The 26,018-nt window shown below is 32.0% G+C and overlaps 4 protein-coding genes across 6 annotated transcripts; 2 read left to right on the top strand and 2 right to left on the bottom strand.

The window, feature by feature from the left end:
- The first annotated feature begins 131 nt into the window (after positions 1-131).
- LOC126841006 (flexible cuticle protein 12-like) lies at positions 132-732 on the top strand. Its single transcript, XM_050577126.1, has 3 exons — positions 132-200; positions 269-384; positions 461-732. Exons 1-3 carry the CDS (start codon positions 192-194, stop codon positions 669-671), a joined length of 336 nt encoding a protein of 111 aa, XP_050433083.1. The 5' UTR covers positions 132-191; the 3' UTR covers positions 672-732.
- A 2,239-nt stretch (positions 733-2,971) lies between these two features.
- LOC126840660 (endocuticle structural glycoprotein SgAbd-2-like) lies at positions 2,972-4,183 on the bottom strand. Its single transcript, XM_050576545.1, has 3 exons — positions 4,082-4,183; positions 3,257-3,387; positions 2,972-3,173 (listed from the first exon to the last, which is right to left on the bottom strand). The coding sequence occupies exons 1-3, from the start codon at positions 4,103-4,105 to the stop codon at positions 2,972-2,974; spliced, it is 357 nt and encodes a 118-aa protein (XP_050432502.1). The 5' UTR covers positions 4,106-4,183.
- A 7,468-nt stretch (positions 4,184-11,651) lies between these two features.
- Positions 11,652-17,737, bottom strand: LOC126841171 (cytochrome P450 302a1, mitochondrial-like). Its single transcript, XM_050577509.1, has 9 exons — positions 17,614-17,737; positions 17,383-17,553; positions 15,954-16,315; positions 15,501-15,682; positions 14,210-14,414; positions 13,661-13,820; positions 13,340-13,588; positions 12,267-12,473; positions 11,652-12,198 (listed from the first exon to the last, which is right to left on the bottom strand). Exons 2-9 carry the CDS (start codon positions 17,398-17,400, stop codon positions 12,088-12,090), a joined length of 1,494 nt encoding a protein of 497 aa, XP_050433466.1. The 5' UTR covers positions 17,401-17,553; positions 17,614-17,737; the 3' UTR covers positions 11,652-12,087.
- Positions 17,738-18,806: 1,069 nt separating this feature from the next.
- On the top strand, positions 18,807-24,886 carry LOC126840370 (facilitated trehalose transporter Tret1-like). 3 transcript variants are annotated; one of them, XM_050576051.1, is made up of 10 exons: positions 18,807-19,006; positions 19,118-19,168; positions 20,867-20,934; positions 21,214-21,295; positions 21,430-21,571; positions 22,339-22,727; positions 22,800-22,968; positions 23,044-23,219; positions 23,578-23,840; positions 24,460-24,886. In XM_050576051.1, the coding sequence occupies exons 4-10, from the start codon at positions 21,245-21,247 to the stop codon at positions 24,692-24,694; spliced, it is 1,425 nt and encodes a 474-aa protein (XP_050432008.1). In that variant the 5' UTR covers positions 18,807-19,006; positions 19,118-19,168; positions 20,867-20,934; positions 21,214-21,244; the 3' UTR covers positions 24,695-24,886. The 3 variants fall into 3 exon arrangements, with proteins under 3 accessions (XP_050432008.1, XP_050432007.1, XP_050432006.1); XM_050576050.1 differs by lacking the exon at positions 20,867-20,934; XM_050576049.1 differs by having other exon boundaries at positions 18,807-19,168.
- Positions 24,887-26,018: the final 1,132 nt, after the last annotated feature.

Raw genomic sequence — 26,018 nt, 5'->3', positions numbered from 1 at the left:
ATGATTAACGTCATTTTAAGTGTATCGAACAAGTTTTTTTCGGAGTTTCCCCATTGGTCTATTTTGAAATGCAGATTTTTTCCCTATATAAAAAGATGACAACGCCATACGGTCGTCAGTCAGCGACTTCATCAGCACACAACACTATTAGTTCTACCTTATTAACCTTTAAAAAAAATCCAACGAGCAACATGTTCGCCGTAAGTGTGGTCGGTTTTAATTATTAATGGACTTTGGTTGTGATGTGTCGTTTTTGTTTGTTTTACAGGTCTTAGCCGTTTGCTTTGTACTGGTCGGTTCTTGCTTAGCCGCACCCTCCCCATCCGGAGCCACGTTCATCCAAAACGATCAGATCAACGACAACGCCGGGCAATTCGCTCTGTTGTGGGTTTCAGCTGTCTTTGATGGCTTATGTAGCGAACTAATATGACTTTTTATCTCTATCTTTCTTGGCTTTCAGGTACAAGACTACCGACGGTATAACCCAGTCCAAACAAGGAGCTTTGGTGGTCAACGACGAAGGTAACGGCTACGTGATGGAACAGAAGGGCACCTACTCCTTCATCAGTCCTGAAGGCGTGGAAGTAAAAATGACCTACACTGCCGGCAAGGACGGTTTTAAGGTCCAAGGATATCCTCTGCCGGAACAACCTCAAGCGGCTTCAGCCTAGAAGACGACCAGCGCCGTCACAACAAATCCTTTTATTCATTGTTCCGACAACAAGATTGTGTTCTGAAATATTTGTAGTTATTATTATATAATAAATAAATAACAAATAAAAAACAATCGGCGTACCTTTATCTATAAATTGGTTATACTATTTAACAGAGCCACCTTTTTTCAAATTCTCGGCTTTACAGCGAGGCGTTGGGCAAAATCTAGATTTTTCAGAATTTTTAAAATACGATTTTTAAGTTAAAAAATATGTTTTTTTATATATTTTATCTAAACAAAATTTGTTGATCAAAATTTAAAATTTTGCCCAACTGTAGCTTTCCTATTATATAGAAGGTAAGCGTTTTGGGAAGCGAGCTGACCTTAAATGGGTTAGAACTTTCCCAGTCCTAATTGGTGTACCATATATATATCTTATCTTTGAACATAAAATAACACATAGTTCGTTATGCTGTAGAGCAATAGTGGTAAATATATGGTAGAGAAATTTAAGTAGTTTATAGTGTAGTAGCTAGGAAAGTACACCAGGTGAGATTCCAAAATCCATGTTTACCGGGTTTTTACTAATAATTCGTCCACGAGTATGAATGTTTAAAACAATGATAAAAATTATTTAATAGTTAAATATTATGGTTTTATTTTTCAACAAAATTAGTAAAATAATAATTTGAATTTAGACGTTTACAATCTCAAAATAGTTTAATCTTGCTAAATAACGGTGTCTGCTGTCTATTTGCACAAATACTAATGAAAAAAAATTACTAATATTATACTAATTATACTATATATTACTATATTATATTACAAATACTAATATTTTACTAATGTATAACATTATTTTAGTCAGTACAAGTGAATATTTTTGGGTTAAAGTTGAACCATCGATAAAGTAGATAAATTTGAATATGTAAAAAAACGGTTTTTTCGTTACCTACTTAATTATTTTTGTTACAAAAAATTTCTTATTTTCCCAATCGTTTTGCCTTTAAAAATTGAAAAAAGAACTAACTTTCAGGATTTTAAAACAAAACCGAGTTATGCCATTTCCGAATTGGCCTCAGAATTTCTCTGGCACCTCTAGTTATTTTTTAATTCTCTTCCAAAATTGTAAAAACACTATTTTTAGCGTGTTATAAGGTTTTATATATTTTTTTAATTCACTACTGGTTACGGAATTATAGTATAATTTCTGAAAGTAATGTAAGCTATTTACATTTTAGTTGGCAATTGGCATGTTGGAGAAATATTGAGACAGATTTGGCAAAAAAAAAGTCCTATAAAATGTCTATACTTTGATTTTTCGTTTTTGTTCCAAATACAAAGCGAAAATTTGTAAATAGTGCAAAAATCGATTAAAAACCATTTATAAGTGTAATAATACTTAAATGCATTAACAATAATCGAAACAGTTTTCTGGAAAATGAATGAAACATTTTAATCGATCAATTATTTTATAAATATTGTGACCAATACTTATTTATAAAAATACTTAAACTGATATTTTACACCACCACATAATATATATATTTATTTTGAACTCATCAAACATACCGCTTGCCGTCAGTTCCTATAGAGTGACCTTGCCCGTTTACTGGTTTTGTTGTTCGTCACGAAAATTGAGCAACACGTCGTTCTTATGCCTTTGGCTAATTTTATTGAAAACAACTAACAATTAGAGCAATATTATACACATTCCATAACAGTTATAAAAGCTATAGATGCATAATTAAATAAAGGATTAATACATTTTCTTAAATATGAATGTTTTTTTTTTTAACGATGCGTTTGCCTAATTTGATTTATGTCCGCTGCTGAAAAAATATTTCATAGTAATTTTTCAGTTAAAACAATATTAATACCAAAATTGTTGGTCAATTTGGGTTTAGAAATGTGTGTTGTCGATTAATTATATACTTCAATGTTTATTAATAGATATTTTGTGTTGATATTATCAGTTACTACGGTTATGGTAAGATGATGTTATCAAATATTATCACACGACAAACTCGACAGTTATCTGTATACGAATAATACTATTTCTGCTTCAAAAATATAGTATACAATTACCAGCAGATTTATTCACTGTAAGCGACTCAAGACGGGAACCGCTAATTTGGTGGTTAATTTGTTATCAACAGAATAATTTTTCGTTTCTACAAGGCGGGCCTGTAAAGGTTAAGAGCAACCGTTCGGTTTGCAAAACAATAAAAACTCGTTATCAATTATAAACGCCAGTTAGTGTATTTTTTTAAGCGTTTGTACACGGCCCAGATAAAAATATTTAGTTGTTAATTTTTAAGCCTTGGCTTGCGCTGGTAGAGGGTAACCTGTCACACGGAAACCGTCCTTGTCGGCAATGTAGGCCATTTTCACTTCAACTCCTTCGGGGCTGATGAACGAGTATTCTCCTTGTTGGGCCATAACGTAACCGTCGCCTTCGTCGTTTGGTACCAGAGCTCCTTGTTTTGTGTACCGGATACCGTCAACGCTGCTAAAGCTGAAAATTTCAACGATTTTCAAACGTTAAAGGTCATTATTATTAGGTACAATACAAAAGCAAACTCAATTCGGTCGACTCACCCGAGTGAAAATTGACCAGCCTCATCAACGATGTGGTCGTTTTGCAGAAAAGCCACAGGCGCTTTTGCTTTCGTCTCTGCAGTTGGCGCACCTGAGCACAGGCTGACTAAGACGACGGACAAAATGATCGCCTTAAAAAAAAAACAATGCAAAAGTCAGTCAGTTATGCCAGGCTTTTTCACTGTAATGACATATTATATTTCAAAAAGGGGGTTGAGGTACTGGTTTGATAAATTTTTAACAGACGCTTTGTTTAAGCTAGTAAACATTATTTTACTAGCCTTCTTCTTTGTCTTAAACCTTACCCAATACAAATGTTAAGGCCAATCCAAAATCTCTGTACACCACTATTTTTTTTATTCGCAATTTTTAGTGTATAACACTCAAACACTTTGTTTCGGTATATCTCTACCTCTAAATCACTCTATTTGATTAACCACCTACTTTAAAATACATGTCCATTTTGAGTTCTATCAAACCTAGAATCACCACACATGCGTCCAAACATTCTCATTTCAGACATATTTATCTCTCTTTTCCAACGGTCGACACTTTATTACACCACATTGGCCTCGCTACAGTTGTACAAAACATTTCCTCTTCATATTAAAGCATATTTTTGGCGCACTATAGACACATTATATAGTTTTACTCGTACATCTAAAATGTTTATTTTTAAAAACAATGACACTATTATTTAAAAAAAAATTGCCTATAATTTTGAAGTTATCACTATTCGACCTGTAACCAATGGATTTGAACTAATTTGCCGGTTGTGTAAAACAGACTGAACCGAATCATAAATAAACTAGCAGTGTTACTTACTGTGAACATTATTGAAGATTCCATTGCCTTCGGCCTGAAGTTGGGCAAAATGATTTTTGTTGGAGTACTATAGAGATGATCCGTGTGCGGTTTAATATAAAAGGACCGGTTGACTGTTGGTGATCGATTCGGTGTCGATGCCTTTTAAACTTAAGGAGAAAAGTGTGAAAACATAGTAGTTGGGCAATGTGTTTACAAAACTAATATTTTCTCGCATCTACGTGGGTACTTAAAATTCAATTTGTAGTTGTTAAATTGAACAGTTTCCAACTTGTGTAAAAACAAAAACATTACGGTAAAATCACACTTCATAAATTCTGTAAGCGTTAAGGCCGTACTGATTAAAATGTCTTCAATCGCTTACCTATAGTGCCAAACATAGTTTTCAAATTGACAAGATAAACTTTATAAACCTCAGTAAGTATGTTCTCCATCGACGTATAACAGAACATTTCCAAAAAAACAAAATCTTATCGTCGATGTATTATATCATAACAAAGATAAATAGGTAAGAGTTAAGTTGTAAAACTACAAAAGTACCAAAAACAAGCTGTATATGTTAATTAGTTATCAATGCAAGGGAAATAACGTATGGTATTTTCCTAATTGTATCAACCACATATAACATTTTCTATACTCTATGAAGGTACAACTAACATTTTTTATTTTATTGCAATTTTTAATTAAGACTAATAAATAGGTATTAAGAAAATAATAGTACTTAAAAAAAATGTGTTTTTAAGAAATTAATGCTTGGAAATTTCGAGTATAAAATATTTAAATAAAAAATAGTAAATGCAAAAAAATGTAGGGCGAAAAATGATAAAGTGACATTCTTTAATTATATTAGTATATAAATATATAATATGTTAATTTTATTGTCAAAGGTAATTAGGTTTTAATCAGTGGTCATAAGTTAGGGAGGAAGATTATAAATTTACATTTTTTTGACATAAATCAACTACCGCTGCAGTATAAACAATTATATACCAACCATGTATTCTCTTAGAAAGAATGACATTTTTATTTAATTTTCCCCTTTTTTGCGTTTAAAGTTCGAAAATTAGACGGATTGTAGTTTTTCACATAACTATTAAATACCAAAAATACTTTAAATTATTTCTGGCGCCTAAATTTTATTCTGAGACCATTAGTTCATTAAATTGTCCTACTCTTCAAGGATAAACATATTATGTATCATGCATATCTTTAGGGCACTCACTCCACTCTTAAACTAAGCTATTCATATGATTCATAATATGTTTGTTCACAAATGACACATATAATTGAGTTGTTATTCTTAATTAAATTATATTATGTTATTAGAGTATTTACGGTTTTATTAAATTTAAAACAAATCAGAGGCAATCGGATAGTGGGTAAAATATTTGTTAAAGAAGTTAAACTTAAGCAGTATACTATATAGGGGCTAGGAGGGCGGATCATATAGAAGAGAAAAGATTTCTGAAAGTTGTCTATCGAAGTTAATTTGGTATTGTTTTATGGATTATGTAGGCAACGTATGCACATTGTGATTACCATATTATAAGAAAAAAATGATCAAAACAAATTAATTTCATTTGTTACGTATTACATAAGTATGCAATAGAAATAAATAATAGCATTTTGTAATATTATGTATAACAACTGGACAAGCATTACCACCTATTTGACATTGGAAACAAAACGCTCGCACGCCGTCCATTCCAACTACATTGGTCATCATAATATTAAAAAAAAAAACTATAATTGAGGAATTAGCAGAAATGTGTTTTTTAGAAATCCTTATAATATATTATAAAACATGGTTTTATTTTATAAAAAACATTTTAATTGCTGTCGTCAGATATGCGGTGGAATTATTATTGTTTTCTAATTTGTCCTATAATATTAATAATATGTATACTATTTATCCAATAGTATAGTAGATAATTATAGAATGAAAATAAACTGTCTCAAGGCAAACCACAGCGCTATAAGTCCGGCACTTGGACAAGTAGTTTAATGTATTATATACAATAAACATTATCCCCTTATTTTTCTAGTTTCGGGATTTGTCACAGGTAAATGCCTAAAGGGGACACAGTGTTGTATATACGACCCGAAATTCTGTGTAAACCGTCAAATCTGATAGTGCATTTGTGGTCGATCGTTATTCAACAATATGGTGGTAAGTAATACTTTTCTATATTTTGCTCGGTTATGTGAATTTAAATTTAATCGCCTACAATCACCTACTATTGCATCGAAATAATCACAATATTAAACAACATATTTTGATCGTTTATAATATAATGATATGTCTTTTCGAATTACTATTTAAACTTTAATTTTTGTTTTTTTCTCTAAATATCATGAAGGTGCTTTATATTTTTTATTCACTAAGCTAATAGTGTTTGATTTTTATGAGTGATAGTTGGAGTAAATTCCTTGAATGCTTATAAATAAAAACAAATACCTATTTACTTTTTTAATAACTATTTATTTAATAATACTCATTAAAAAAACTCGAAAATTATAAGAAATATCGCCAAAATAAAATAGTCTCAATTATTTTACGGTTTAGATGAACTAACTACCAACAAATTTTGTTTAGAGTTTTCCTGGTTGTATGTATAATCATTTAGTGTTTTTATACTTTTTGAAACAATTGTGTATTTATTCTTTCAGTATATCATCGTTATTATACCTTTTTAATGGACATTAAAAAAGTATAGTACATCCGACTATATATATATATATATATAATATAATGTGTACTGTCTAATGAAATTGTTATTTTAAATCATTTTAACATGGATATGTTTTTTTTTTCAAATCTTTCTCACTTCGTAATACATAATATTCAAATGAAAATAAAAATAATTAGTCGTCTTAAAACTGGAGGACAATTTAAAGCCATTAGTTATTTAATAACTATTTATATAAATCTTAAGGGATACACTGATATGTTTTTTTAAATTATAAAATATATCCTAAGCTGACTAAACGGATACATTTTTTAAAACCCGATATAACTATAATCTACATAGTTTATAATGTTATACTGAGAAATAATTCCGTTGATGTATAAAAATTATTAGATAATTTATTTAGGCTATACTGGCTATTTATAATCTTTGTTATAATTTGCATTATACAACGTTTTCTATTCAATAATTTTTTTTATACCAGCCTTACTTATTTGTTTTTAATAATTAAGCTAGGTTAATATTATTAGGGGGTCCTTACATGGGTAATGGGAGGATTTTTTTGTTGGACCCCTGGAAATCGGATTTAAACGAGTAAAAAAATACTCTAATTTTTGAGATTTGTTTTTATTATTTGGATTCTATTTACAGGGATATAGGATGAATCCTATAACCTATAAAGATCCAGCATAGAACCATAACTAGCGAGATCTCTTATCTCTATCATATATATTTTGAATTAATGCAACAGTTGCAATATAATATCATAAAGGGTTTTTTTCATATCTATTGAAATATTATCTGAAACATACATTTTGTTGCTAACAAACCATCGTTAGAATTTAATTGTCTTTAAGAGCTTGTATGAAAATGACGTACTCCTTAAATGACTGAAAAAATAACTCAAGTTTAAGAATGAATCAGTCATTTTTCAGAGTCTTTATTTTGTTATGTTTGACTACATAGTCCATAAATGGTAATAAGAATCGATATTAAACAATACAAATATTTGATAGAGTTTAATTATTACATTACATCGTAATATTTTATGGAAATATATAATTGTTTTTAAACAAGTAAATTATTTTCTCATTATTTTAAAATAAGTATATAGCCTCTTGTCAATAACCATAATTTTGAGGACTTATTAATTAGGTTTTAGGTGACAAAATGTATGATTGAAATGAATAGGACCTTGTTATAAATGCTTTTTCAATGTACGACATTGAAAATTTACAAATACACTCTATACATTTTTTTTATAGGTGCCCAAAGTAATTTGGGTGGCAATACATTTGTTGCTGTGGGATTATGCATTGACATCACCAGTAAATAACGATTCAAATGAAAATGAAAATACATCGTCTCCACACAATGATCACCCGATCCGTTCATCTCGCCGTCGGTACTGGAAAGAATTAAGGCCTGTAGCTAAAGACAAATATACTGAACCACCATTAATAAACTCAAAAGTTGATCATATGGGAAATCCATTTGTACCTTTGCCGCCTATGGAAGACAGTGTTATAGTGCCTACTTCCCAAGATTTATTATACGGACAACGTATATCGCAACCGACTATAATAAAAAAAACTACAAAAGTAAGAACAAAATCAGCCAAGTCCAGTTCAGATGAGTATGACGAAACTCCACTTATAACCAAAAAAACAATAAAAATAAAAACAAAATCTACTTCTCAAAGCGACTTTGGTGATGCACCGGTAGTTGTCGAAAGAGTTGTTAAACAGAAAACAGTTATTCGGCAACCACAACGCGCCTCTTATATTTTGACTAATGAGCAATATAAAGACGATATTGATGAACAACAGTATACTAACTGGGTGCCGTTAAAAAGTACATTTTTAGCTGGCCAATATGAAACAAAGGTGGACGATTTAAATTCCTTACCCAAAGGTCCCATACCAATTCAAACAATTGTTATGCCAGCGGTACCAAGAATACCAGCAAGATTCCACAAAGACCAACAGTCGTCAAAAACTATAATAAACATTAAACCATGTGATACTGATGAAGTTGTACCTCAAACCCCAAAACCACTACCACCACCACCACCACCACCACCAACACAACCATTACCAACACTTGAGACTCCATGTGATCCTGAACCAGAACCTTTGCCTTCATTGCCATCTCCACCTCAACCGATTCAAATTATTTCACAACCACCGGCGGAAATTCCATGTGAACAAGAATTACAACCACCACCACAACCTCTACAACCAGAACCAGAGCTGTTACAACCATTGCCATCTCCTCCACAGCCGATTCAAATAGTATCACAACCACCAGTTCCGTGTGAAGAAGAACCGCTAATACCACCACCACAAGTTCCTCAACCAGAACCAGAAATAGAACCTTTGCCTTCATTGCCATCTCCACCTCAACCAATTCAAATTATTTCACAACCTCCGGTACAATGTCCATGTGAGTTAGAACAGCGACCACTACCTCAGCCACCTCAAATAATTCCTATTATTCCACCATCATTGCCAGAGGTACCATATCAACCAGAAACAGAACCATTACAGCCATTGCCAGCCCCACCGCAACCGATTGAAATCATTTCACAACCTCCGGTAGAGAGTCCATGCGAGGAATTACCTCAATCTTTAGCACAACCTCCTCAACAGGAACCAGAGCCATTACAACCATTGCCGTCTCCTCCACAGCCTATTCAAATTATATCACAACCACCATTTGTAGCTCCGTGTGAAGAAGAACCACTACTACCACCACAGATTCCTCAGTCAGAGCCAGAACCTTTGCCTTCATTGCCAAGTCCTCCTCAACTTATTCCTATCATTCCACCATCGTTGCCAGAAGCTCCATATCAATCAGAACCTTTGCCTTCATTGCCATCTCCACCTCAACCGATTCAAATTATTTCACAACCACCGGTAGAAATTCCATGTGAACAAGAACCGCAGCCAGAACTAGAACCGTTACAACCATTGCCATCTCCTCCACAACCTATTCAAATTGTATCACAACCACCGGTGGAAATTCCATGTGAACAAGAATTGCAACCACCACAACCTCTACAACCTGTACTGGAGCCGTTACAACCATTACCATCTCCTCCACAGCCGATTCAAATTATTTCAAAACCGCCGGTAGAATATCCATGTGAGGAAGAACAGCGACCACTACCTCAACCACCTCAAATAATTCCTATTATTCCACCATCATTGCCAGAAGTACCATATCAACCAGAACCAGAGCCATTACAGCCATTGCCAGCCCCTCCACAGCCGATTGAAATCATATCACAACCACCAGTAGAATATCCTTGCGAAGAAGAACCGCAACCACTACCTCAACCTCCTCAACCGATTCCAGTTATTTCACAACAACCGATAGAAATTCCATGCGAGGAAGAACCTCTACCTTTAGCACAACCTCCCCAACAGGAACCAGAGCCATTACAGCCATTGCCATATCCTCCACAACCGGTTCAAATTATTGCACAGCCACCAGTTGAAGTTCCATGTGAAGAAGAGCCACAGCCGCTACCACCTCCTCAACCGGTTCCAGTTATTTCACCGCAGCCTGTACAAAGTCCGTGTGTTGAAGAAAAAAATGTCTTTGTGCAACCTTTAGTACCATCATTACCGTTACAAACTTTTACTCAATATTCTCACCAAATTGATCACGTTGTAAATCCTGTAAATCTTCCAAACTTTGATTACCAGAATCAATACGCTATATACGAAGATAACTCAAATGCTTTTCTTCCAGCTCCATTATTAAATTTTGAGTATTCACCACAGTATGCCCCTTCTCAATCAGAATTCTTGTTACCTACAAATCAAGTTACTGCGGGTCAAGGTATTTTAGGTAAAACATTTTTCTATCAATTATTGAAGCCGAACCCGCCCATTGTGCAAGAAGTTTCAAACGTTGGCGTAGAACAGGCTTCATCACAACCACCATTAGAAACTATCGAAGAATCTGAACCCGAAGAAGCAGCACCTCCCCAAATCATTTTGCCAAAACCTTCGAAGCACGATTGTTACACCAGCCATTCAACTTCAGCATATTCTCCTTCAGTTTACAATCATCCAGTCAAATCGGTTCTAAATAAATTTAGTTCATTTAAAAGTATATTGCCATCATTTCCAATTATTAGAATTTATAAACCACCTTTTCATGATTTAAAAGTTAAAGTTAAAAACACAGTTAAAAATGTTATATCACCATATAAATTCGTCAAACGCTATCAATACATAGAGTAAAAATTATTTAGTTAGTTAATTATAAATTTCAACACCAAAACTGTTTTTATATTTCCACTTTAACGTTATTAACTAATTGTATGTTTATTAATTGGTTTTATTTTTATAATTATTCAATAACAAATTTATCAAACCTATATTAAATTTTTATTACCTAATTATACTATGGACAATACCTACAAAAATATGTCCGAATTATAATTTTTTTTAAATATATATATTTTATCTAATTATTTTTCCTATAAGTACACATTAAATGCTTGAGTGATAAAATAACACTGTTTGGTTAATAGTGTTAGACTATACTCAAATTATTTTAATAACTTATTTATGCATACCATATAATATTGTGCCATGAATTATGTAAACAAAATTGACAATAAGTACATATTATGTTATATTTTAAATTATTCATTATAATTTTTATACAATGGATTCTGTTTACAAAAATTATTATAACAATAGAAATTTCAATTGACTTGCCTAATTATACAACAAGTTGTTATGTTGTTATAATTTGTTTATCAACATTTTTATGTATAGAATATAAATCCATAATAATTTATTATAACCGTTTTTGTGTTATTTAATATTATCTATATCCTTAAAAGTTATATCCAATTAATATTTACATTTTTAAAACTGCGTATCTTAAATATTTTTTCCGTAGCAATCTTAATTGAATAACGTTACTGCTATTAAATACAACAAATCAAACAATTCGTATTTATTGGCTATTTTTACTATTCACTTAATTTGCTTTATCGATAGTTTATTTTATAATTTGGACATAGATACAAAACTGCGCAATTACTTCACAAATTGTTGATAAATTGTAAATATTCTTTAAAAAAAATTGTTAATTGTAAGGTAGATGCTGTCTAGATTTCAGGTTGGAATATAAAGTCATTAACATTAATGCAATTCGGCATTTATCAAAATCAATAATTATACTTAGGTATCACATGAATTGTCAAACAGTTATAATTCGGTAAAGCATATGTCACGAAAAATATTTTTCGTTTTAAATACACAAAAAAAAATTCTTATTTGTGACTTTTTAATGTCTCGCTTTAAAGTCAATGCAGATTGGTCCGTCCGGTTTGTTGATCAACAAAGATTTGCTGTCTAGAACAGATCCTCGCCATGTCAACTGGAAATTTCTTATAATCTGTAAAACGTTATTTTACAACATTTGAATTCACATCAACGGTAGAAAAAAAGGGGGGGGGAATCTACTTTTAAAAGGACTATTTGAAGAAACTGCTCCGAAAGACGTCTGGCTATGCATGTCCTGGGACCGTGGCCAAAGGGTAAAACAAGATACGGGCTTACGGGTTTGTATTCTGGTCTGTCTTTCAGCCATCTCTCAGGCAGGAAACTTTGGGGATTTTGAAAATATTCTTCCATCCTACAGGTTACCTGATTCTGCGTCACCACCACCGTCTGTAAACGTTATGATTGTTTTAAAAACTAAAAAATAAAAATAGTAAATGATAAAAAAACTGCACCACGCAGTTTGTATAATATTATGTAAACTCGCCAGGGATGTCGTAAGTACAGTAGGTACCGAGTAAAACCGTTTTTCGCCATAAAGACCTTAAGTAGAAGCACAGTTAAAGACCCCAATAGGTGCAAGGTTCCTATAAATTCATATTCAACAAAACGCTTCGATCCTAATTTGTCGATACTGGACCCTACTTTGTTAATCTCTTACTGTACCGGCTTTTTTTTTTGTATTTGAAATTGGTTTCATAAATCTGTATGTAATTTTTTTTTTTATATTGAATATGTTTCAAATGCATTGTAAGTATTTTTTTAAAATACATTTTCTAACTATTATTTTGACTAACTTTTAGTTATACTTAGTTTAAATTTTCTCTGTATTAGTGAACAAAACAATTGTCTATTTGTCACTATCTCATTCTCAAAATTATAAAACCAACTATCATTATAAATAAAAACCTAGGGAAAATTATTTCCGAATAAATGATGCGACTTCCTAAGTCCTAACATTTAAACGCTATTATCACTTGTTCATAATTAAAATTACTTTTCGACACTTTTGTACAATTTTATAAACCGGAAAAAATACAAAAAGGTTTCGATAATTTATAGCTTGCTGTTAAGTCTCATATTATAATATTATTCATTTATTAATTTAACTTAGGTTACGTTTAAACTCGAACGACTCATCCGAAGTCAAGGTTTCTCGTTGTTACAGGCGCTAAACTAATTATAATTACCTACGTTGAAGGCACAGAAGAATCGAAAATACCTTTAAACTTGATTATATAATATATATTACTCACCCCCTTCGGTACCCTGTATCCTGAAAATACACACTCCTCGGGCAGTATCCTGCCGATGCCCACCGAAATTGGATTCATTCGGAACATTTCTTTGATCACTGCTTTGGCGTACACGGCTCGATCCAGTACGTCTTCGGTGATCTCGCTGCTTCGGTCCGGCAATAGGGTAAGTGCTTCCGAGTACATATCTTGTTGCGCTTTGGGATTCGTCGACAAATGATAGAGCGCAAAGGAACACGAGTACGTGGCCTGTATGGTAGGGTTTCCGAATGATCAAATCAAAGTCAACAATAATTACCGATTTTGAAACTGTACGATTACCGTATCGATTCCCGCCAACAGCGTGTCCACCGTCATCCCTACAACGTCTTTGACGTCGGTGTCGTTAGAACGGAGGTACTCGTCGAGTAGAGAAGTGCCAGGGTTGATCTGGGCTCGATGAGACTTTGATAATTTCTCGGCCACTACTCGTAAAGCGATTCTGAGCGTGAAAACAATTTTAAACTTTTGTTAACCTGTTGTAATAGCTACGCTGTGATCGAGACGACCAGGTCGACGGGGATTCAAGTATTTAAGATTCGCAGTGCAGTGGTATAAAGGATCAAGTGTGACTGGATGACAGTTTTGTACGATAAAAGGATACCAGTTAGACCGAAGGGAAATTTAAGTTATACAAATCAGTTGTGAGTTCTGATGATGATATAACGTGCGGAATGTTTGAAAGTAGACAAAAAATTGTGTTACAGAAATGAGGCTGTTGAGAAGGATGGCTCATTATCACCACAATCGTTGAAATCCTCACTTAATCCGCACATAATTACAGTACAACTGATCGATCAATAGATAATGAAAGTATAAAATGTCATTTACTTCTCGATGTGTTCGTGTCCTTTTTTTATATTCTTGTACATAGGGGTGTCGAATTTTTTCCAGAGCTGTGGCCCGTTATCGGTTTTGAGGATCGCGTTGTTTATTTTTTGAGCTGCCTCTATCAGGTTTGAACTATCCGAATCGGATTCCCATTCTTCGTCTTCGAAACGTTGAAGTCTTTCGTCAAATGCAATGAAGTAAGTCACTACGTCAAACAAAAATTATTAACTAGTGAAAACAAGTTACATGTCAAATATATATTCTTTTAGATATTATATACATAAAGGACAATAAAATTATAATTTATAATTAATATTAATACAAATAATAATAAATGGAACTTCAAATAAAAAATACCAGTAAATAAACAATTTTTATTATGCAATTTTTTTTGTTTTTTTTTCTTAAATGATCATTAAATAAGCACTAAAATGTGTGACAATAGATTATGGTACGCCCTGAATATATTTGTGCAGGTAAAATTGAAATCTAATCCTCACAAACATTTTTCAAATGTATTTTTCACTTTTTTAATAATACACTTGTACATTTTTTTGAGAAAAAATGGGTAGGGATAAATTAGGGGTACCTAGGTTAAAAATATGTTGCTTCCCCCCCCCTCACCCCTAAACCACGCTGCTTCTGCAGCAACCACAGAGCCTCCGGAAAAAAAAAATAAGAGCTATCTAAAGGGTAACTGTCCAAAGATAGTAATTTAAGTGTATAAAGAATGCATTTAATTTTCAATGTTAGACAATTTTTATACTATAATTGTGATTCATGACTCGTGAATCGCATTACTTGGACCAATTGGATAAGGTTATAATATAATTAATTTATATAATTTATAAAGATTCCATTTAATTGTTTCCTTTATATAGACGCTAAAATTGTTTTCATTGTTCGCGCGATTAATTATTCTTTGCTGATTTTTCTGTATCAGAAAACATATTACAATAATTCAGTAATACAGTTGCTTACCACTTCTGGGATTTTATACTAAAATAAAAACTTCATACTTATAACTGGCACTGAGTTTAAATCAAATATATTATGAGTTATAATTTTAGGTAGATGTTAGTTAGTTTCAGTTGACAAGTTGGAATTAATTGCCTGTGTGTGGGGGATTCGGACAAGACATTTACATTACAGGTGATACCTGTTAGACGAAAAGGCTGTTTATCTTACCGTTGGCGGGATTAAGTCTATGGGTGTATTTTTAACTACTGTACGGTTTTGTTTTTATTTCCAACGTGGCGCTTAACTTATTTACATATTATTTTAATCGTACATTCAAGAAAGAGTCTGGACAGTTCGGCAGTAAAATCTTCGCTTATAGTTTGTCTTCTTATTCTCTTGTCTATAAACTGTTGGACGACCATGTCCGAGCTGTCAATGTACCGCTTGACACATTGAACTTTACTTATGTGTTTCTGAAACGCTTTTCTGATCCTCCACCAGTCAGAACCGTTGCTGTGAAATGCATAAGAAAATAAACAAGTGAGATTTTGAGCTAAAGCTAGAAATGTAAAAATCATGGTAACATTTTTAGGTTTATTTAAATTCGAATAAACGGGCAAATGAGTAAATAAATAAGCGTGACGCAAAAAATCTCATAAACTCTCTTGGCCGACTTCTTGGCCTAAAAACATTATCAAACTTAAAGTATTCTAACAACAGCTATCGCTTATTTAACTAGAGAATATATATTATGTCCTATACTCATCGTTTAAGTTTCACCCACGTCGGTAGCAAACCTCCAGTGTTGTATACATCGGGTTTGTCCAATCTGTACCGCTGCAGGGCTAAGTGACTCCGTCTCTCCGGGTACCTTCCTTCTTTCCTGTAAAGCGTTTCTATGTCTTCCGGTTTGAATATCCACAATAGAGAAACGCCGGGCACTATGTCTTCTCGGACCACAGGACCGTATTGACGATACTTGGCCAGTCCATTGCGGTGTAACCGATCGAATCTATACTTGCCCAATACGGGCAAGTAACTGTACAAAGTGCCTATGAGGGGCAACGATTTCGGACCCGGGATCTCATCGAATCCTTTATGAAGAGCTTTCGAAAACGGTCTGCCATGTATGAACAATTTCGATTTCTTAAAGACAAATAACACATTATGAATAATTATTAGTAACACGCGCATGTTGCCAGCAGTAATTTTGATATGTTCTATGACCGTTCTCATCGAGTTGTCCGAACATTTAAATATAACTTAACTTATGATTTTACTATGCCTACTTAATTTCTAAGTTAGACTATTTAAAACGGTCGACATATTTGTGGTTTTAAGGTTATCGTTTGGAATTTTTAATAATAATAACTCGAAATTATTTTTTTTAACGCTGAAGGCGTGTGATATTAAAATAGGTAGTTCCTATTTTGAATAAACTGCTATTTTGTTTGTAAAGTAGGTGATATATAAATAAAAGGGAGGTGTTTTAAGAAAATATTAATAAACTATACAAAATACAAATTAACGAGTTAGCACCTATTTTTGTTTAAATAACTGCATTGAGCAGTTTGATCAAAATAACGGCTATACTGATATATTCATATTTATTGCCATATTATTTTTCAATATTATACACTTTTAGCTGATACAAATTAACTATTATAAATGTATAATAAATATGTGCCTATAATGTAGACATACATATTAAAGGATCAATCTATAGGATGAGACAAACGGGGACCTTCAAAAATATAATAAAATAATATTTTATTTGCTAACGTTAGTTTTCAGTTGTATAATTATTTAAACAATTGTAATTTTTATTTTATTAAATGTTTTTCTCATCACTAAAATAAGATACTACTTGTTAGTAAAGATAATAAAGAATGGATAGTTTTAATCACTTATCAACACTAAAATGTCTAATGTCTGTATGAGTACTTTTTTTAAATTTATTTATAGGAAAAAAAGTGCAATTAATAATGTTATTTTGTAAAATATATATTTTCATATCGATAAAAATTTGTTTGTAAATTGCAATTTTATTTTACCTGTGCTAAAATAATTTAATATCGTGTGCCGACAGCCCCCTTCAACTACTAAGTTAAATAACTCAGTTTTACTGTACATAATTAATACTAAAATTTAAATTTAAAATAACATCAACAATATAATACTAATAGCGTGTATTTATAAAATAAAATACTCACATTGTATTGGTAGCGCATGGTGATGTTGTGTAATGCTGATGTGTTATATGCTGGACAATATTGGTACGAACTCTAGTCACAACTGCCCCAGACAGTATTTTATTATGATGATTTAAATTATGTAAACAATTCTACGGTGACGTTGCAAACCAGCGTATGAATGATTAACATCTAAAAAATAAAACAAAACAAAATCAGTGTTTTCCAACATACTATCATATTTGTTCACACCGCGAAGTGTGCTGAATGTCATTCGCAGGAATAACTCTTTTAGGAACCATTTTTGTGTACACCATTAGAGTATACATTTTTCATATTTTCCTAATTCTTATGCAAGAAGGAAGTATGCTTTTTGCTACACTAGCACCGGCGTTGTCGTTATTTTAGCTGCGATATCAATTTGATTTGTTTATATTTAAAAACTAGACTAATAATCATGATTATTAATATATTGCGTAATTGGTTATTAGCAAATCCTTTAAATTAAGTAATCTATTATAAAATACTAGAGCGAAGCACTAGCCTATTATAAAATATTATGGAATAATACGTTAAAATTAGTCAATAGTCATTACATATTTTCTCAAAGAAAATAATAACCGTGATTATAATAATTATTATCAAAAGATTAATACTGTAACGCTGTTGTTTTTAAGTGTAAACTTAATTGAGATTAACTGTTTTGTTCACTCGATCGCTCCCAAAATGTCATCAGTTTATCTAAACAAATATAATGGTAAAATGTTGAGAGAAAATTCGAATCCGCAGAGGCGTTATAGGAATAATTGCATACCCACACACAAGCCCTTCTTATGTTTTATCATATTTATAGACTAAAGGTTATGTTTAAAAAACAACCGTATGTAGATCTAATAAATAGTTAGAATTAAAAAATCAAATAAGTAAGCACGAACAAAGTAAGTTAGTACTCAGAAAATTTTAACTGACTGTAACTTGTTTATTAATTAGTTAGTTCTATTTTACATGCAAATTGTATAATTAATTGTTCAAGTCTGGTACATTAACATATTCGCGTAATGACATAGGAAATAAATTCAACTATATAATTGTTAAGTAATCATTGAATAACGTTGACTTAATCAGTGAACTATGGGAATAGAGTAGCCAGAAAACCAATCCGCATTATTAAATCAGAATAATAATTATTATAATTAGGTATAAAATGTTATATCATTGTGGCGAATTATAGTATTATAAATAAATATATAGTAATTAGTATTTACATGATTATAATGAATATTATGGAACTGATAGTTATAATATTATGTACCTATTATATTATGATTGTATTCAAACATCATATCAAATGGTTACTGATATATATTTTTTTAAACTGTTAATAATTACAAGAATGTATATTATTATTACTATATCAATTTCACAATACTAAATTCTAAGTACACTTCGATAATATCGCTTTCAAACGGTTGTTGTACTTCGAATTGTGAGGAACATTTCGCTTTTTTTATTTACCCTTAAAATAGTTATGCACAGCGACTAAACGGACCTGTTAAATTCAGTAGAGTTTTATAATCAGTATTATCGTTTCTTTTCATTTCATTCATAGGAACTGCACGGAAAACGACAAAGGGTTTATCTTCATGTGCGTTGATAATCCTTACATTTTGAACAACGCATTAAAACGCATTATTCAAATGCATTTATCAGATATCAATATCGAGTGATTGATCATTGGTTTCGTTTTTATTTGCAGTATAGTACCACTTGTCATCTTTCCGTACGCACGGCAGGGTTTGGGTTTAAGGTAAGTACATTATTAGTATATGATTAAAATATATATATATATAATTTCAAATATACAGGATGATATTAGATCAATTAACGTCATTTTCTTTGGATATATAGTTAAAATGTTGTAGTTTATATCTTTAGAGACAATTCAGTTACAAAACGTTATTCTGAATCAGTACTATACATCTATTTTTTGTTCAATTCTAGAGTTCTCTGGAAACTATTAAAAATAGTAGGTACAAACAGGTTTTTTAAAAAGAAAATTATTTAAAAATCTTTGATTACATTAAATGGATCGCTCTGTATCTAGATTAAAAAACACATTTTTTAAGAAACGTTATTTGAATTTGTTATTTTTTTTCATTAAGTACACGAAGTTAAAGCGATAAGGTTATAAATCTTTTTAAATAATCGTGACATAAATTTAATATTTAATCAAATGATCTGTTCGGGCGTTAGATAAGCTTTAATATTTATTTTATGGTAGAATAAATAATCACAACTTTATTTCGTTCACTCAATTTCATTTAGTTATTTAAATATTTATTTATTGGGTAGCTTGCCAGTTGCCATTTTCGGCTTTATATCTACCTAAATCGGTTTTTTTTTTAAACCAAGTAATCGCTAACCTGGGAGGGAACTGTTTACACACTACTTCCTTGCACCTAAATCTGTTTAAGATTTGCAACTGCATATGTAAAATGTAGTTGAGTTAAATACCTAAAAAATAGTAAAATATTTAGAAATTAGGATAGAATATATATTTATAACTAATATTTTATATTAATCAGTAACCTCTTTATTTTATTTGATAATTTAATTATTTTATTATATTTTATAAAGTATGTGAAGGAAAGGTGAAGTGTAGTAATATTTGTATTAGCAAGCATTACTCAACGCCATCCGACCTCCCGTTTTAAATTTTGAACTCTAATAGCTTGCACATCATTTATAATAAAAATATCAATTAAATGCATAAGTTACTATTTAAGTTTTAAAACCTCTTCCTCTAAATCTGGTTTGATTTAGGTTTGATCTGGTTCTAAATGAAAAAAAAAACAGTAACTTATAATTATTATCGTTTGATAACAATTTTAAATGTTTCACATTTTCTCATTTCTTTTAAATTTGACTATATCATCAAAAAATCAGGCGTAAAGTGAAAGTCTAGATACCCTGTATAATATATAAAACCAAAACTGTCAAACAGATAAAATGTAGTATAAAGGGTAGAAGTAGACCAAGTTTATGTCACAGGCCAATTTCAACCCTATTTACGTTTTATAAATTTGAATTGAAGTGTTGGTTTTTATAAATACTAATATGCCATTTAAAGTTTAAACACTAAAAAACACAATCGAGATTAGATTGCGATTTTTGTATAATCTTATCTGCGTGTTCTTCGGAATCGATTTTGATGATTTGAATATTTTATTGTAAAACACTATCTAGTATGAGGTTTGATTAAAATGCATTATAACTAACGAACATAATAGGCGATTTAATGTAAACCTAACCGAAAATGATGTGTAGTGTTAAATTACATAAATATGTATACAATAAATATGTACGTGCTAATTAGTGCTAATGAAATGTACGAAATTTAGATAAAACAATTTTTTTTTTCGTTTTATCGCCAAACGAATTACGAACGGATTTATTTATATTTAATCAATCAATACACTAAAAGGTTTTATTGTTGATATTTTAGCGTAACCGCAAAACAGAGCTAGGCCATTTTAGTGTCAGTGCTCGGCGACGGCTGTTTACCATTACTGTGTACGTACATATACAGCGTAATAAAATAATAATGTTTGATTGGTATAGAACATTATGATATTTTAGATTAACTGTAGTCTGTTGATAATTTTTAGAACACATGTAAAACTATAATATTTGAACTCAAGGGTTGCGCGGTCGGATATTATAAAATGCTCAAAAGTTTCACGCCGTCAAATATTAGTTTAATATAAGATTAAAACAGCTATATTACAATAATAATATTAATTATATATATTTTACAATGTGTTTGTTAATATTGACAATTTGTATTTTAAGGGTCAGGCGGTTCATACGACCAGTAGTCCTAATGAAAACGGGCACCGAATATTCTTACGGACTAAAATCCACATTTGCACAAGTATTATATTTTGTTATTAATTATTTCTCCGTCTCTTTAAATTTGCGTTATCTATTTAAAAAACTAGACATTTTAGTTCAAAGCAACCCACTTGTTTGGTACATAATTTATTTAATACTATTGTTTGTACCTAGTGTTTGATGTTAACGACGACGTACTTGTTCAATATTTCCCAAGGAATAGATATCATGATTCCCACTGTAATCGTCGGATCCATACGCGAAAATAACGACAAGTACTTGCCCAACGTGTCAGACGAACAGTTATCGTGGATAGGTAAGTCATAACTTCCCTCGTTTCGACAGCAATTATAACCATTAAACAAACACAATAATGTTTTCTACCGAGTCGGTTACTCGAAGAATTAAAATTAAATTGACTAATATAAAACAATAGTTAGTTATCACAATAGTTATTTTCTCATCAGTATAATTTTAATAGAATTCAACAGCCACCCCCGGTAGTCTTTACAAATTGCTGATATTTTCAAGTAAACGAGAAAACACATTGAGTAAACAAATCGATAAAAGCATAAAACAAAAGTTAAATAAAGCATAATGTTTGAATGGCGCAGATTTTGATCTTACTAAAAAGAGTTACGCGAATTTTCAATTGATACCCCGGCCATAAAAAGCATGTTTATGTTTTTTTTTATAAATTGACGTCAATCGGCTTTTGTAAAGAATAAATTCAAATACGTATAACTGTGATATAAAAGAAAACAATAAAAACTAAAATTAAATTAATACCGAATTCCTTGCGTCGTTGGTCCGAAGACTCGAGCTTCAGTACTCGATTTACAGGACTATAAACGCGGGTGCGCGATATTGAGGGCATGTTAAAATGTACTTTAGTTTAGATTTAGTAAATTATCAAACCACCGTTTGGACGATGGCATCGACGTCCGCGCTCTTGGAACTAATCGTGACTGCTATCAATCCGTGAATTTGTTTGTAATTCTTACGTTTTATTTAACATAACTGCTTTGCTAACTGTTCTGTACGACTATTGTCGATTTACAATAACCGCGTTCCGTGTTTTAGCGAGCCTGGTGTACTTGTCTCCGCCTCTGGGAAGTCTGTTCCTTTCGGTGTTTCAGAACTTCTTGGGCCACAGGATATGCATGTTCATCACCTGTCTGATTCAAGTGTCGTCCGTGTCGGTGGTGTTTCTGTCGCACGACGTCCAAGCGATATACTGGTGCACAATATTGATGGGCCTGAGCACGGGCTTTGCAACCAACCTTAACGGTTCGTACAGCGGTGAAGTGTGCGAACCCAGACTTAGGGGAATGTTGACCTCGCTGTTGAACGTGTTCTTTTTTAGCGGTTATCTGTTCGTTAGCGTCGTGTACGCCATCACTTTGAACTGGAGGTTTTCGTTGTTAATCACCGTCGCCATACCGCTAATGAATCTCGTGGTCCTGATCTTTGTGAGTGGAAATAATTATCGACGTGTGCTCGAGGGTGTACAACACATATATGGCTATAATTTTGCTTTGCAGACCGTCGATTCGCCCATGTGGTTGTTGTCCAGGGGTAAAGTGGAAAAAGCCAAACGTTCTTTGAGGAAGCTCCGGGGAAACGCGAGCGAGGAGAAATGCGCTTTCGAGTTCAAAGAAATGGTCGAATACGTCTTGAAAAAGAGCGCGGACAAGGTGGAACATTTAAAAGGTAAATCATTTTTTAGTTGTAGGTGCTAAAAAAACCGGCTTGATCTTACAGTGTGTTTTGTTAAATTCACCGCAGACGGTTCGCTACAGACCACCGATTTAATAAATGATCTCGACGACCTGTGGAAGCCACTAACACTCATGGTGGTGTTCATATTTTTCTCCAACATAATGTCGGGCGTCCCGTACACGCCTTACCTGCTGTCCATATTCAAGATACTCAAGACTCCGTTCGATTCGGCGTGGGCGATGGTAAATACTTGATCCATTAACAGCCATTTTTTTTTTTATAAATAAGAACCCATGAACCGGTGAGCGGTAGCTTTTCCCTCTAGACTTGACGTCACAAAAGATAAATAAATCTGAGCCCGCACTCGTACCAAACTTATTTGGTCAACCCTAGTCAGGCAACCAGTTAGGGATGATTGGCGTATGACTTCAGGAATGACTAGAAATGCGTTACTTGATCATTTTATGGAAATTGCAGTAAAAAATGTAGGGGTGGGGGATAATATTGGCCATATTTTACGACAGACAGCCGCTACATCCATTGTAAAACGACCCGAAGTTTATACAATGCATTGATGTACTATATTTTCCTTCCTTACAGACCGTATACACAGGATTTGCCATTATCGGTAACGTGTTGACAATCTTTATGGTGCACAAGTTCGGCAAACGATTCCTGGTTTTGTTATCGTATTCAGTTTGTTCGATCAGTTACATCGGCATCGGAGTGATTGGTACTTACGCACCCGTTTGTTTGTTGACCTCTTGGATCCAAGTCACACTCTTCTATTTGACTTCGTTTGCTTCGTCGTTAGGCATCGCGCCAATCGTATGGATACTCATGTGCGAAGTCTTCCCAATGAAGTAAGTTTGCCTAGTTACTATTCAATTCCAAATGAATAAACTGAGACGTGAGTTGTAACCAATGACGCCGTGAAATCTACTTAAAAGCCTCCTGGCACAGTAAACGGTAAATGAATTCATTTGAGGATTTTAGCGCAGTGCCCTGAGGCTATGCCAAAATCTTTGCTTAATTTTTGGTGGCTCTAAGTAACCCTTCCAAGCTTCCCATTATCTTTATGAATGAGTAAAAGAAAAAAAATGATACGTATAAGTAGTTAACAAATCACATGTAATCTATTTTAGACTTCTTTGTGGGTTACAAAATGATAATTTTGCATAAGTTGATGAATGATATCACTTTTCTTTTTATGTACGTTGTTTGAAAGTGATAAAATTACCAACTTTTGTTATTAAAAACATAATAATCAAAAAGAACTTATTAAATATTCGATATACGGTTTGGCTATATGTTAAGCCTCCAAATACTTTAACTTGAGTCAAAAAAACAATTATAATTAAGATGTAGCTGGGTTATTACTGCCATTCTATAGAAAATATTGTTGAAAAAACAATTATTATAATTTCTTTAAAAAATAAAAAATAAATGGTATTAACATAACTTATACATTTAATATTTCAGGAGTAAATGCATAGGGTGTGGTATTAGTGCTTCAACATATTTTCTACTGAGTTTCGTCATGACCAAGTTCTATACCAATTTTGAACTGCTGGCCGGTTTCTACAATACTTTTGTAATCTTTGGTACATTAGGTGTTGTGGGACTTATTTATTTATACAAAGAACTACCTGAAACTGAGAACAGGACACTAAAAGAGATTTCCGATTTTTTCAAAACGGTACCAGTGAAGTTTTAAAGCTTATAAAAGTCAAGTAAATACCAAATGGTTCTATGAAAACGTCAACGACTAATGTATTATTTTGTATTATTTAATTAACAGTAATTTATGTAACTTTTTTTTTTAACTTGATTTTGTACGAATTTTGCATAATATTATAGACTGACTGTTTAAACAAAAATTGATAACGTTGTGTATAATACCTATATAGTAGTTATTGTGTTGTCTGTAAATAGATAATAAAGTAAAAGTATAATTAATACAACTTCCTGGTTTTTTGTTAGTTGCAATTCGACCGAAAATTAATTAGCTGTCCAAAGTCCAAATGTGCAGGCTGTACTTAAAACTTATAACTACTATTTGAAGTAAATACACTGTATAATAAAACAACATTACAATAATTATTTTGTGTCAACACTTTCGAGGCAGAGGTGTCTACCATTAAGTCCAGTATTACAACAATACTGTCTTGTTACATCAGACTATAGTCTATACATAATTTATATGAATTATACTGTTATGTGTATATAGTAGTCACTAGTTGCTTTCTATTGATAAACGAAACAAAACTGCATCTCATTTGATTTATAAAATGCATCTGTAACGTTTGTAAGATTGTAGTACGTCGTCGTCGAGACCTTAAAATGAGTAGTTTATGTAGCCGACAAGGTTAAAAAGCTCGAGATCCAAGGTTGTCAATAGTAACGCAAACACCTTTGCTAGTATCATATTTATATCATGCCGACATATTGTATTCACTGAAATCCAATAACACGTATAATTACACCAGACTACTGACAAGTCTTTTTAATATACCTACTAGTTTACGAATGACAACTCTAAATACAAACAATTGTGCAATAACATAATGACGATTCTTAAGGGGCCTCTACACTAGCGTTTATTAAGGCGCACTGTATAGGCAATTTTTCGCTAAAACTTAACATTAGGCTAACATTTTTGAACATACATATTATTACCAAAGGAAAGAAGTGTCTATTTTGATACTTATTTTTTTATAAAGCATATAGGATCTATTTTTGTACAAAAACATATGTTTCTACTTCACACGTACTGATCCTAAGAATTTTTTTATTTAAGTTTTTAAAAAACCTTTGAATTCTTCATAACACTTTTAAGGCAATGACTGTGGCACAATTTTAAATATTATTTTTAAATAATTAATAATTTCAATGTAAAAAACTGTAGTTTCATACATTTTTTTTTAATATTAGATAATTATAAGTGTAGGTTTTTTTTTTATAGATACATTGAGTAAATTAATATAAAATAGTTCATTCGATGTATTACTTAATATTTTATAGTATACAAAACGGCAAGC

The sequence above is a fragment of the Adelges cooleyi genome, unplaced genomic scaffold (genome assembly GCF_023614345.1).
Source record: "Adelges cooleyi isolate 19-005CV unplaced genomic scaffold, UGA_ACOO_1.1 ACOO_flye_CR_arks_rails_tigmint_CR_PRNA_376, whole genome shotgun sequence".
In the NCBI taxonomy this organism is placed as follows: Eukaryota; Metazoa; Arthropoda; class Insecta; order Hemiptera; family Adelgidae; genus Adelges; species Adelges cooleyi.
The sequence above is the reverse complement of the archived record's forward strand: the minus strand, read 5'-3'. Positions and strand labels throughout refer to the sequence as shown.

What these genes read in the sequence shown, in the direction of transcription:
- LOC126841171 (XM_050577509.1), bottom strand. An exon ending in GTCCAGACTCTTTCTTGAAT is followed by an intron (nt 14,415 to 15,500) that starts GTACGATTAAAA and finishes TGTTTGACGTAG; the next exon opens with TGACTTACTTCATTGCATTT. An exon ending in TGTTGGCGGGAATCGATACG is followed by an intron (nt 13,589 to 13,660) that starts GTAATCGTACAG and finishes CCTACCATACAG; the next exon opens with GCCACGTACTCGTGTTCCTT.
- LOC126840660 (XM_050576545.1), bottom strand. Translation starts at nt 4,105, where the DNA reads ATGGAATCTTCAATAATGTTCACA. An exon ending in AATCTTCAATAATGTTCACA is followed by an intron (nt 3,388 to 4,081) that starts GTAAGTAACACT and finishes TTTTTTTTTAAG; the next exon opens with GCGATCATTTTGTCCGTCGT. An exon ending in GCTGGTCAATTTTCACTCGG is followed by an intron (nt 3,174 to 3,256) that starts GTGAGTCGACCG and finishes TGAAATTTTCAG; the next exon opens with CTTTAGCAGCGTTGACGGTA.
- LOC126840370 (XM_050576050.1), top strand. Translation starts at nt 21,245, where the DNA reads ATGAAAACGGGCACCGAATATTCTTACGGACTAAAATCCACATTTGCA. An exon ending in TCGATTCGGCGTGGGCGATG is followed by an intron (nt 23,220 to 23,577) that starts GTAAATACTTGA and finishes CCTTCCTTACAG; the next exon opens with ACCGTATACACAGGATTTGC. An exon ending in TGCGAAGTCTTCCCAATGAA is followed by an intron (nt 23,841 to 24,459) that starts GTAAGTTTGCCT and finishes TTAATATTTCAG; the next exon opens with GAGTAAATGCATAGGGTGTG.
- LOC126841006 (XM_050577126.1), top strand. An exon ending in GCCGGGCAATTCGCTCTGTT is followed by an intron (nt 385 to 460) that starts GTGGGTTTCAGC and finishes CTTGGCTTTCAG; the next exon opens with GTACAAGACTACCGACGGTA.